Raw genomic sequence first — 12,001 nt, 5'->3', positions numbered from 1 at the left:
TCTTTTATGATAACACTGAGAAATATAGATCAAATACCATATTACATTTCTGGATTCAGGGGCGCCTGGGTGGCTCAGTCTGTTAAGTGTCTGCTTTCCGCTCAGGTCATGATCCCAGGGTCCTGGGATCAAGTCCTGCATCAGGCTCCTTGCTCAGCAGGGAGCTTGCTTCTCCCTCTGCCTGCCACTCTGCCTGCTTGTGCTCTCTCTCTCTCTCTCATTCTGTCAAATAAATAAAATCTTAAAAAAAAAAGTCTGGATTCAGACTTGCGTATTTCATTACCTTAGATGCTAGTGGTCTTCCTACTTCAATCTAAGATCCAAACCAGTGATAATGTTACATGAACCAATGAGCATGCATCATGTAAAGCACTCTATGAAGACTGATAATTCAAGTACAGAATTTCGCTTCTACCCAAATAAGCTTTCTAACAAAATTAATCTGATGCATTTTTAATTATCTACATAAGCATAATAGTGTTGCATGTAATTAAGCATAAATGGTAAGCAGCTCAAATAGAAAACATTGCAGTAATTAGTATTGGTTTCCCAGAGTTAAGCCAAATTTTAAATTTTGTTTTTCATGTTGTTAGTTCTTCATAATTCTTCACGATCTGTTAGAAGAATCACTATTTACCATTTCACCTGATATCGTGCTTTCAGTCTCTTTGAACATACACACGAGTTCTCATTTGATGAACCACAAACTGAGTAGCCCTTGTCTCTCTTGCTATTTTCAACCGCTAGACCCCACCTAACACTCAAAACCATGTATGAGGTCCAGTCTTTCATACCCAGTTTTTCCCCATTTTCTGTCATTTTTCCTTAATTCTTCCCATCACTATCCCCATATTGGTAACTATTTTCAGTAGGCATATTCCAGATATTTCAAGATCTCAAGAGAGAGCAAAAATATGAAACGAAGGGTCTGTGGATTTTGTACTTTGACTTGAGAGGGAAAACAAGGAATTGGGCTATAGAAATCATATGGAGAAAAATAATACATTTAAGGTACTGAGCTAACATGCCTGCCTTAAGGTTCAGACTAAATAAATTAGGTAAAACCCCTACTTTTATTCTCTTTATCTCATAATGTATTTAATTATTTTCTATGAGAAACCTTTCCTATTTCCACTTTCTGTTCCAACCCCTTACTACTACATTTATCTCTATCCTCTCTGTTCCATTGAAACCTTTTTTAAAGGTCTTAATTGATCCTATTAGAAAATGCAATGCATTTTTTAGGCTTCATCCAAGAATATTTCCTAAGGATTTAACATCTATTGTTCTACTTAACTTCCATAAACTCTTCTTCCTCTTTAGATTTTTTGAAGCTTTTCAGCTTCTCCCACCTAAATATTTGATTCCTTCTCCATTTTCTTTAGTTGACAGTTCCTCTTCTGCTTGCCTTTCACATGTAAAAGTTCCCTGGGGCTTATTTGTATTATAGATATTCCTTATAAGGGATGATTCTTTTCTTTTCAGGCTTTAATTACCTACTTTACGTCTGTGACTTCCAAAGCTACATCTCCAGTCCAGACTTCTCTTCTTAGACTCAAATTCTCAACTTTCTCCTGGCCATTCTTGTCAACATTTGAAACTAAACAGTCAAAGGGAAACTTAGTATTTTCCCCCAAACTTCTAGTTCTCCTGTTATTCTTAATTCATTTTATTGGTACTATTAACTTACTGTCATTATGCTTTCACCAAGTGTTTGTCCATCCATTCATGTAAATCTTCATAGTCTTAACTTCTGCCTTTGCCATGTCTAGTTTTTTCGATAGCTTTGCTTCCTTCACGTAATTTCACTCATCTTTCTCCCTGCTATTAGGTACTAATGAACACTTCTGTCCTCAATTACTAGCAATGACTCTCATTATCAAAACAGAAAAGTCTTCTTAATCTAAGAATTAATCCACTTTGACTTGGCCCCAAACAACAATTCCAGCACCATTTCCTGCCACATCAAACACTGTGGCTTAGCCACACATAGTTATTTATCATTGCATGTATTTCTTGTGCTTTCCTGTCTTTTAATCTATTTTCTCATATTGTCTTCTTTATCTGGAATGCACTTTCATAAGTTTTGTGTACTGAACTCTTCTTATCTTCTAAATTTTAGCTTAAACTTAACTTTTTTCACATCTATTTTCCATATTATCTATTCTTGTTTTCAGTCTCTGGAAGACTCCTTCTCTTTCCAGCTCATATCACTTGTATTTTTATTTAGCATATGTATTTTCCTACTTCGTTTGCATTGTTATCCTTCCCACCTAACCCCACCCACTTTCACACTCATGTTGTTAATTCCTTAATTTGTCTAAAATAATTTTGCATGTGTAGAACCCCAGCAGAGTGCTTAGCATTGACTAGGTGCTCAATCAACGTTGAACTAAAGTAGCATATATATTCAAGGCAATTTTGGACTGATTCCACCATAATCAAACAAGATATGACAACTCAATTACCTAATTTAAAGATGTAAATGAACTAACTTTAGGACCTAGTTTAATTTAATGGACTAGAAATGACACCTGAGAGTGTTAATCTTCATCGTAGAATTAAGCTATTTCGTTGATTCATTTGTCCTATAAAAATTATAAAACACTTTATCTATAGCACACTACTAAACCTAGAATGATAAATAAAAATAAAAATAAAATACACCATCACCATATTGTACATTGGGAATAGGAGGCATTATTAAAAACAGGCTCTGTAGGCAGACTGACCTTGTTTTGAATGACAGTTCTGTCATATATATTTGCTGTATAATCTTGGGATAATTATTAACCATCAGTTCCCTCCTCTGTAAAATGTAAGTTACAATAATATCTGCAAGTTTGACTGTTATGAGGTTTCAAAGAGATTGCATGTTTAAAGAACTTGATGTATGTTAGGTTTATAATTTGTAGCTATAGATACTAGTGAGGGAAACTAAAATGTAAATAGGTACCATAATGCAAAGCAAAAATGTCATAATTTCCAAGGAACCATTTATTCTGTATTTTTTATTGATAATGTATTTTTACAGACCAAGTTATCACTCTTTGTACATTACACAAATATTAACATTGTATTAGAATATAATTAACGATGAGCCAAAATACAAGCTTACAGATCAGATATAGTTGATCTGCATATTGGTTGAATTTATGTCAAGGAAACAGAAATTGTTCTGGGTATTTCAAGGAGAAAGAAATTTAATAAAAAGTATTGATTGTAATCAGAGCAGTGAAAACAAGTTATGGTACTGGCAGTTATGTTCCAGTGAAAGGCGACGCCATGATACTTGAGTATCCACAAGAGTGTGGAGCTCTGGAAGCAACACAATGCATGTGTATCAGAAAGTAAGTAACTGTCAAATACTGCTGATAGGTCAAGTAAGATGAGGACTGAAAAAAGGTCACAGCACTTACCAACATCAAAGGCATTTATGTAAGCAGTTTCTGTGGAGCAATGGAAGTGAAAGCTTGATGGAGTGGGTTTAATATAGAAACAGAGAAGAAAAGCAAGGGTATGGATTATTTTTGTAAATTGTGTTATTAAGAGGAACAGAGAAATTGGGCGAAGATGACTAGTAGAGGAAGTGAGGTCAAGGTTCTTTGTTTTTAAGTTGGGGAAAAGTGAGAGCATGTTTGATGCTGAAAACAAGCTAATATGGGGTCAGAAAACTTTCTGTATGGGGCTGTAGTAAATACTTTAGGCTTTGTGGGTCATAGGTCCCTGAGGCAACCAGTCACCTATGCCTTTGTAGTGTAAAAGCAGCCATAGGCAATATGTAAACAAATACGCATGACTATATTCCAAAAATTTTTAATTGTCAAAAAGAGATGGGCTCTTGGGGCGCGGGGGTGGCTCAGTAGGTTATGCGGCTACCTTTGGCTCAGGCCATGATCTCAGGGTCCTGGGGTCGAGCGCTGCGTCTGGCTCCCTGCTCAGGGAGAGTCTGCTTCTCCTCTCCCTCTGTCTTTCTCCCCAGCTTGTGCACACTCTCTCTCTCTTTCTCTCTCAAATAAATAAATAAAATATTTTTTTTAAAGAGAGATGGGCTCTTGTTTTATCTAATATAAATTATTTTAAAAATGATAATGAGTGGAAGCAGAGAATAGCTGAAGTGATATCCTTGAATAGATGAGAGAGGATGGGATTTGTGTACAGGGAATGGAGTTAGGCTTTGATTATGAATTCAACCAAGTTTGAAAAGCAAAGACAAGAATACGCAGAAGTAGGTAAATGTGAAGCATAAATCTATGGAAAATCTCTTTGCTTCGGTTATCTCACAAAAAGTAGGGAGCAAGATCATAATATGTGAGTTACCATTAGGAAGAAGATTTGGGGTTTTAAGAAGGGAAAATGAATGAAATAATTGCATGAGAGTTGAAAAATAATTGGGCTAAGAAAATACTTTAGATAGCAAAATAGCAAATTTTCCATTTGGAATGTTCTGGCTGTTCTTTTCGACATTGGACCATTCATATACTTTTATCAGAATTTATTTTTTTTCTGAGGCACCAACTAAACTTGTAGCATTATCAATATATTTTGAATCATTTAACTTTAATCTTCAAAACCCTTATTTGTCTCCCCAGGGGAAAAAGAGATTGTTGCAACCCATTAATACCTCTATTTTCAGACAGCAAAATCAGTCAAACATTTTATCCATATATTTTTCTAGTTTAGCAAATCTTATTCCTGTTGGAAATTATTTGTGCAATGAATATGCTTCTGTCACTTCATCTCTGTTTCATCCATTTATCATATTGAATTCTAATCTACTCTGAGGGTTTGCTAACTTTTGCTTCAATGATGTATTTGCTCTGAAAGAGTTCAGATATAATGAAATGTATTATGTCCAGTATTTGTCTAATATTTTGTCACCAGTGAAAGATAAATTATTGAAATGGAATATATTCACATTGATTGTTATGAAGGTTACACATGGATTATAAATCAAAACAAATCCTTAAAAGATAGAAAATCAATTGATATGTCAGATAAGAAATGCATAAATGTTGAAATCAACCACTGAGTTGACATTTTTCCTCTTGAAATAATTTAATTTACCAGAATTTGAAAAGATTTGTGACTTTGAACGTACATAATAAGCTAAAAGTGAAAGACCGAACCTCTGAAATTTTGTTAACAATACTTCAAACAAATACAAGCCAACATATTTTAGAGGGAATAGATATTTGTTTTCTCAGCCAATTGCAGAAATTGTCAAGGAGCCCAATCAGAACTATATTATTGTGGTTATGCCCTGAGTAAATATTAGCAATATTTAAATTTAAATAGGATGCAAGTGTGCACAGTTATATTGACATAGTGTCTTTGTTTTTCTTCTCCAGAACTGTTACCCTATTGCCAGCAGTTGAATTGTCAGTATAAATGTGCAATGGTCAGAAACAGTACAAGATGTTACTGTGAGGATGGATTTGAAGTAAAAGAAGACGGAAGAAGCTGTAGAGGTAAGTATGACCTGTGAGTTTATTCATTTCTTTTTTTTTTTACAAAAGCTTAGTTAACAGAAATTAATAAAGTATCTTTGAGCACCTACCATGTGCTTCACACAGTGTTTATGCTAACATTTTTTTGTTTCTTGAGATTTAAAAGATGATACTCCAACATAAATCATACACATTAAGTAGCAGATACGCATTTTTACCGATCAGTTTTTAATTCATATTTCCATAATGTCAAATACGGGAAATGTCAACAATGGGAAGTGGTTTGGGTTAACCATGAAAACATCGGATTTTACAGTTTTAACTTCCTAGATGTTTTCTGCCAGTGATACAGCTGCACTGTAGTAGACATTTGTTATTAACTAAGTTGGGTTAATAATATCATGCAACGTTCTTTACAAGTTTTCCATTTTTTTTGCATTGGTAATTCTGGCAGTTGGCATTTTATCAATAGCAATAATGAACATAAACGTATTTATGTGTATTTTTAATGTCTTAATTCTTGCTTCTGTGAATGCTCCACGGCACGTTTACTCTCTGAAATGACTCCGCTCTGCCATACTGAACAATTCTAGGTTACTTCTCCATTCTATTAACTTCTATCATATATATGTTAGTGTATGTATATAAATCTGATATATCCGTAATACAAATAATACATTATTTTATATAGTATTTAGAATTTATATAGAGAAAACATAAAATATAGAATCTATATATAAAATCAAAGAATATTTGCATTGCTACAGCCACTAATAAACAGACTGTTTTACAAAGAAATTGGTGCTATGCCAATTGCTTTAAACCCTCGCTTTAATATTACTACTTTTACCTAGAAACAGAATCTTAAAGTTGAAAGAGTCCTCAGAGAGAATATTGTTCAAAATTCTAATGACAGAGGTGAGAAAAGCTAGATCCTGAGAAATTAAGTGACTGACTTAAGTCCTACACATCTTCTTAGTAATAGACTTGGGACTAAAGCTCCGGTCTGCAGAGTCCACTTATTCCTGTCTTGTAGAGGTTCATTGCTTTTTAATGTACATCTGGGGCTTGAATTTTTCATTTGTTGTTTGTTTGTTTTCTGCATAATACAAATATTATAGAAACATTTGTTATTAAATATTTGTTAGACTCAGAGGCCATTTAGTCTGACAATAGGTGGACCAAACGGGTATATTTATTTGACTCACACCAATTTTAAACCAACATTTAAAAATCAGAATATTTCACACCAAAGTTCAGACTATCTGAAAAAAAAAATCAGAATATCTTGCAACATTTGACACCTTATAAACACCAAAGTCAGCCATATATGAATAGTACTTCTGCATGCATGCAATTTCCAGTTCAAAAGAGCTTTTTTCATTCACACGGGGAGGCTAATATACCAATCAGCATCCTTACCCTTTTGCTACCCTTACCCTGAGTCCTATAGGAGTCAGGATTTTTAGCTCCTTTTGCATGGATCTCTTTCTCCCCAGTCTCCTAATTAAATCCATAAAAATACCCATAATCAATATCTTCTTTTGAACATTAATAAGGAATTACACATCAATTAGTCCTGGAGGTCACCACTGAAAGAGGAGCTCTTTTCACTTTCTCTGCGCCGCTGGATGGCCAGATCTGAGCGTCATTTATGCTTTCCTGAAGCCATATTTCCAGGGAATTTTCTGTCCTTAGAGGAAGAAAGAAGGCACATTATAAGTAATGACATGCCTATTCCTTTGCAGTCAATTTTGTGGAGTTACAAGCATGTCATAGCAGTGCATTCTGGCTAAGAAGAACAACAAGAACAAAAAAGTCATTACTCATATTGCTCTCCCGGATAGCATAAGCATGTCAGAAAAACTAAAATAGGAATCAATAACATTAAAGTTGAAAAATCTGTGAAAATGGAGAAGAATCATTTCTGCCACTAGGGGCCAGATTTTACCAAATGCAAGATTTAATTTCTTTCATTATCACTGTAAACTTAGCTTCAAAAACTATCCTTTTTTTTCCCCAAAGCAACTTACTTCAAACAAACCATCCGCTAATGCAAGCTGTTATATGAAGCCAAAGAAATCTGAGAAAAGTGCAAATTAATGCCATACAAATGCATAGTTTCCCAATTTAAATGGCCCCTTAACTACTCAGGAATATTTTTGCTTTTCCTTAGTAAACTCTTTTCTTAGCTGGTGTTCAGAGAGTGGGCTGAGAGTTCCCACCCTTTAATCATGCGTTTGGTCTTTCTGGTGAGGACCCCCCCCCCCCATCCTGGCATTATCTAGTGGCCCCATCCTGAGTCACCTCGTTGTCATAGACTAAGGTATATTCCAAAGAGGTTCATAAATAACAAAAGACACTCCTATTGCTCAGAAAATTGCAAGGGCTTTAGGAACTCTGTGCCAGAAACTCAGGATAAAGACCAAATACATATTTTTATTATACCACTTATTCTTATTTTAGTATAGCACCATTCATTTCCATCTATCCAGCCTTCACATGTTGTCTCTTCTAGTTCTTAAACATTTCAGTCTATTTTCTCTTCTCCATCTGTCCTACCACTGACTTAGTTCAAAATATAATGGCATTAAAATACAATTTCTTGTGTGAAATTAGCACATAACTAATTTTCTAGGACCTCTTCTCTGCTGTCACCAATCCATTTTTTATTTGTGTTTATTTAGTTTCAAAATATAAACTTGATTATATGGTTCATTTAATTAATGCTTTCCCAATGCCTATGCATAATGTACAACCCTTTACTTTAGCATACAAATAGCTTCATTATCTGGCCCCCAAACCACTTTCCCAGTGCCATCCCTTATCTTCCTCCTTAGCTGCCCTTATTCCACTTGACCTCTTAGACACTTTTGAAATCCCTACTATGTCATCCCAATATTATTTCACATGCTATTTTAACTGGAATTCCCCTTTCCATCTTATCCCTTCTTATTGAATCTGAGAAAATCCAAATCATCCTTTAAATCCAAGTCAGTATGCGGCCTTCACTTAATATTCTCCCTCTGATTCTGAGAAGTTCACTTCCCTGTGTTTCTATCATAAATGGAGTTTGCCTGTATTGTAAAGAAATGCATAGACTTAAAATTATATTTCACTAAGCTTGTTTCACTTAGAGGTAGGAGCCATATGTTATCAATTTTTGTTTCTTCAGGGATTAGTAGAGTGCATGGTACACAGACAGACTGAATATACATGTGTCCAAGTTAGCAGCTGACCTATTTTTTTTTTTTTTATTTTCCTGGTTGGTTACAAATCATTAAGTACTTGCTTTTTATAGAGATTTGAACAAGATTCAGGAGGAAGGAGAGGAAGGATGTAAGGAATAGAAGGAGGATCATAGATATTAAGATAAAATTTAGGATGAAATTTTTCTTTTCAACGAGTGCTTAATAGTTTCTTCTTTTTGATCTAGTGAAGGAGATTTACATAGCTGGGCTCAGAACTCTTCATCTGTCCATTGAAAACCATGTTACCAGACTAATTCTTTATTAAAATAGTGAAAAAGTCATAAACACTAGAACCATTCAACAAATATTCTTTGGAGTACATTTTACATCTTTGTAAAAATATCCAAGTACTTCTAGCCTTAATATTATCTTTTAAAATCAAAGATTAGATACTAAGTTTGATCTTTTATCTCTGTAACTATTAAAGCAACATAGAATTTTGACTTTCAGTTAGTTTGGTTTTGAAAAGACTTATTGCATTTGGTTCTTCCTTTCTAAAATAATTATCTATTTCCAAAATTTGAAAAAAAAAAGTTTTCTTCTAGGAAAAAAAAAATACCCAATAATAAATCTGCTTAAAAATGATGCCCATTTTCCTTGTAGATCAAGATGAATGTGCTATCTATGGTGCGTGCAGCCAGACCTGCATAAATACGTATGGATCCTATGCCTGCAGTTGTGTGGAGGGCTACATAATGCAGCCAGACAACAGATCTTGCAAAGCCAAAAATGGTAAGTTATCATTTTTTTTGGCCTTTTAGAATTTATTTCCTTTTTGCAGCCCCCTTTCACTAGAAATATAGTAGAGTACTATGGACTTGGAAGAAATAGATTTTTCTTTCATTTTAATTCACTGATCCATACCTAAAAATCCAGAGCAGTCATTTCAGTCACTGATCATTATAAAACTCCTTCCATTACAGGAAGTTTCTAGTTTTGAAACCTGTTCAAAGGAAATGGATTAATTGATTTGAATTACCCATCTCTCTCCTGGTCTATGCAGTAGACTCCTAACTGGTTTCTTTGAGCTCCTGCTTCCCCACCAACATTCATACTCAGCATAATAAAGCGATCTGCTAAAATGTAAACCAAATCATGTCATCCTCTTGCTTAAAATCTCCCAATTACTTTCACTTGTCCTGAGAATAAAATCCAAACTTCTCACAACACATAGAAGGACCGACCTAATGCTGTGATATCATTGACCTTTTTGATCTCACTTACTGCTACTCATCACTCACCAGCCATACTGGTTTCCTTGTCCTTCTTCAGCCACATTGCTCTTGCCTTGAGGTTTTTCCACTTGCTGTTCTATTTACCTGCAGTTATTTCCCTGTGATATTCACATTCTTATCACTCAAGTCTTAGCTAAAATGGCAACATTCAGAATGACCTTTGCTGACCATTCTGCTTAATGGTGTATACCCTCTTCATCACTATCTTATTTCCCAATTTTATTTATTTATGCAGTCCTACTCAATCACTATATGATTTTTCACTTTTATTTGCTTTATATCCTTACCTTTTGAAATGAACTCATTATGTATTTGCTTATCATCCGATTTCTCCAGAATAATGGAAGTGTTATGAGAGTATGGAACTTGTCAGTTTTGTTTATTGTTAGTTACTGAGATCTGATCATAGCCTGGAACACATAGGTACTCGCTGAATATTTGTGGAAGCAAGGAAGGCAGGAGGGAAGGAAGGGAACAAGGAAAGAAAAGAAAAAGAAAGAATGAATTTCTCTTTCAAGTTTAAATTACTAAAATGAACGCTCCATTCTTAAGTGTTTGAATTTCATGTTTCAACACTGTCTTCCTTTTACCTTGTCCCTACAAATAAATCCTATAGTTTCTACACAGCATGCGGCTACAGTAAACACTCAGTAAGTAGGGATGATTTGCTAATGAAATAGCCTTGAGATGTGCTAGTAACAATAAGATAATGCTGATTTTTTTGTGGGCTGAATTAAGAATAATACGAGGAGACGTTGTACGTGCTATTCCATCTAGCTGCTTCTGACTTTTCTCAGATCTGGTTTCATTTTATGGATTGTCAGATTATGCTGTTTTGATAAATTAATGAATGTCCCTCATCCCTTTTATTAGCAATTAGAAAATTAGGCATGGGGTGGGATTCTCTTTTTTGAAGACAGATTGAGCAAAGCATTGGATTTGCTCAGCAAGCTGCCACAACTATCTCCCTTTACCACATAACCTCATACTATACTTTCAACGATTTCCCTGAGATAGTGTGTTTAATTGTTTACAAAACATATTCATATACCAAATTAGAAAGAAACGTTTCTACTTCCTAGTTTATTTCTTTGAATTGCTGACTTGGTTTATGAAGGCCTACTTATGTTTCAGGGGCAATCCTTGAGAAAAAATTAAGTCAGATTGTATGTTCTTTTTCCCTACCACTGAGAGTTCTGATTTAAAATATTGATGGGCTAAAGAAGTGGAAGACTTGTTCTTTGCTGTTTCTATTGATCACACAATATCGTTGTGGCTATACAGGGAGGGTGTAATGTGATAAACCCTATACAGAAGCACTTCCTCTCTTTCTACACAGAGAAGGTATCTGCCAATAACAGAATGTAACCAGAGAAGGATGGTAATGATAATGTAATGCTGAATCAAGAAGATTTGATGACTCTAGAATTGATAATAAAACATATAAAAGCCTCCACCTCTTGTTGGTTGGCTTGATGACAGTATTAGCCTACAGAGTTTAAAAAATATAGTTTTTATGGGAATGTTCCTGGACTTGACAGTTTTAGAAAAATGAGTTGCTGGTAATGCAGTAAATGGCACAAGTCTAGAACATATACTGACTAGTTCCAAAAGGTCACATAGATATTTGAACCAATATATTTTTACAAATTCACAACAAAAACTATCAGTTTTGTTTTAGCTTTCTCGAATTGATAACTAATGAAGTTTTATGTAAAATGTTATTTAATGCATCAGCCTTACATTTTTTGTGGCAATTTTATCATACTATATTGTTGCCATAACTGATGGGTGCTAGGAAAATATTTTAAATTAAGCTACATTTGTCTTAAGGCTTTGCCATTCCCTCTTTCCATTACCTGGCTGCTCAGATTGGCCCCACTTTTTTTTTCCTTTACAATCCTATCCTACTGGGCTCTAGAACCTAACTTTTTCTCTAAGTCAAGCCAGAGTTCCAGGCTTCTCAGAAGTTGGGAGCGTGGGAAACTATGGGAGATTAGAATGGGCTGGCCCAGAACAGTGGATGTGTGTAAAAGATCTATAGTCTTTAGAAAGACAGGAAAAA

The 12,001-nt window shown here is 34.7% G+C and overlaps 1 protein-coding gene across 1 annotated transcript in view; it reads left to right on the top strand.

Annotated features, from left to right (window-relative positions):
- Positions 1 to 12,001, top strand: part of LOC148110721 (low-density lipoprotein receptor-related protein 1B-like) — an 851,096-nt gene that overhangs the window by 484,728 nt on the left and 354,367 nt on the right. The window contains exons 5-6 of the mRNA XM_087861868.1: positions 5,352 to 5,471; positions 9,305 to 9,433. Coding sequence (XP_087717994.1) covers positions 5,352 to 5,471; positions 9,305 to 9,433 — 249 coding nt within the window. The remainder of the gene's footprint in view (positions 1 to 5,351; positions 5,472 to 9,304; positions 9,434 to 12,001) is intronic.

Source organism: Ursus americanus, chromosome 1 (genome assembly GCF_024610735.1).
Source record: "Ursus americanus isolate L20-20 chromosome 1, mUrsAme1.1.p, whole genome shotgun sequence".
Classification (NCBI taxonomy): Eukaryota; Metazoa; Chordata; class Mammalia; order Carnivora; family Ursidae; genus Ursus; species Ursus americanus.
The sequence above is the reverse complement of the archived record's forward strand: the minus strand, read 5'-3'. Positions and strand labels throughout refer to the sequence as shown.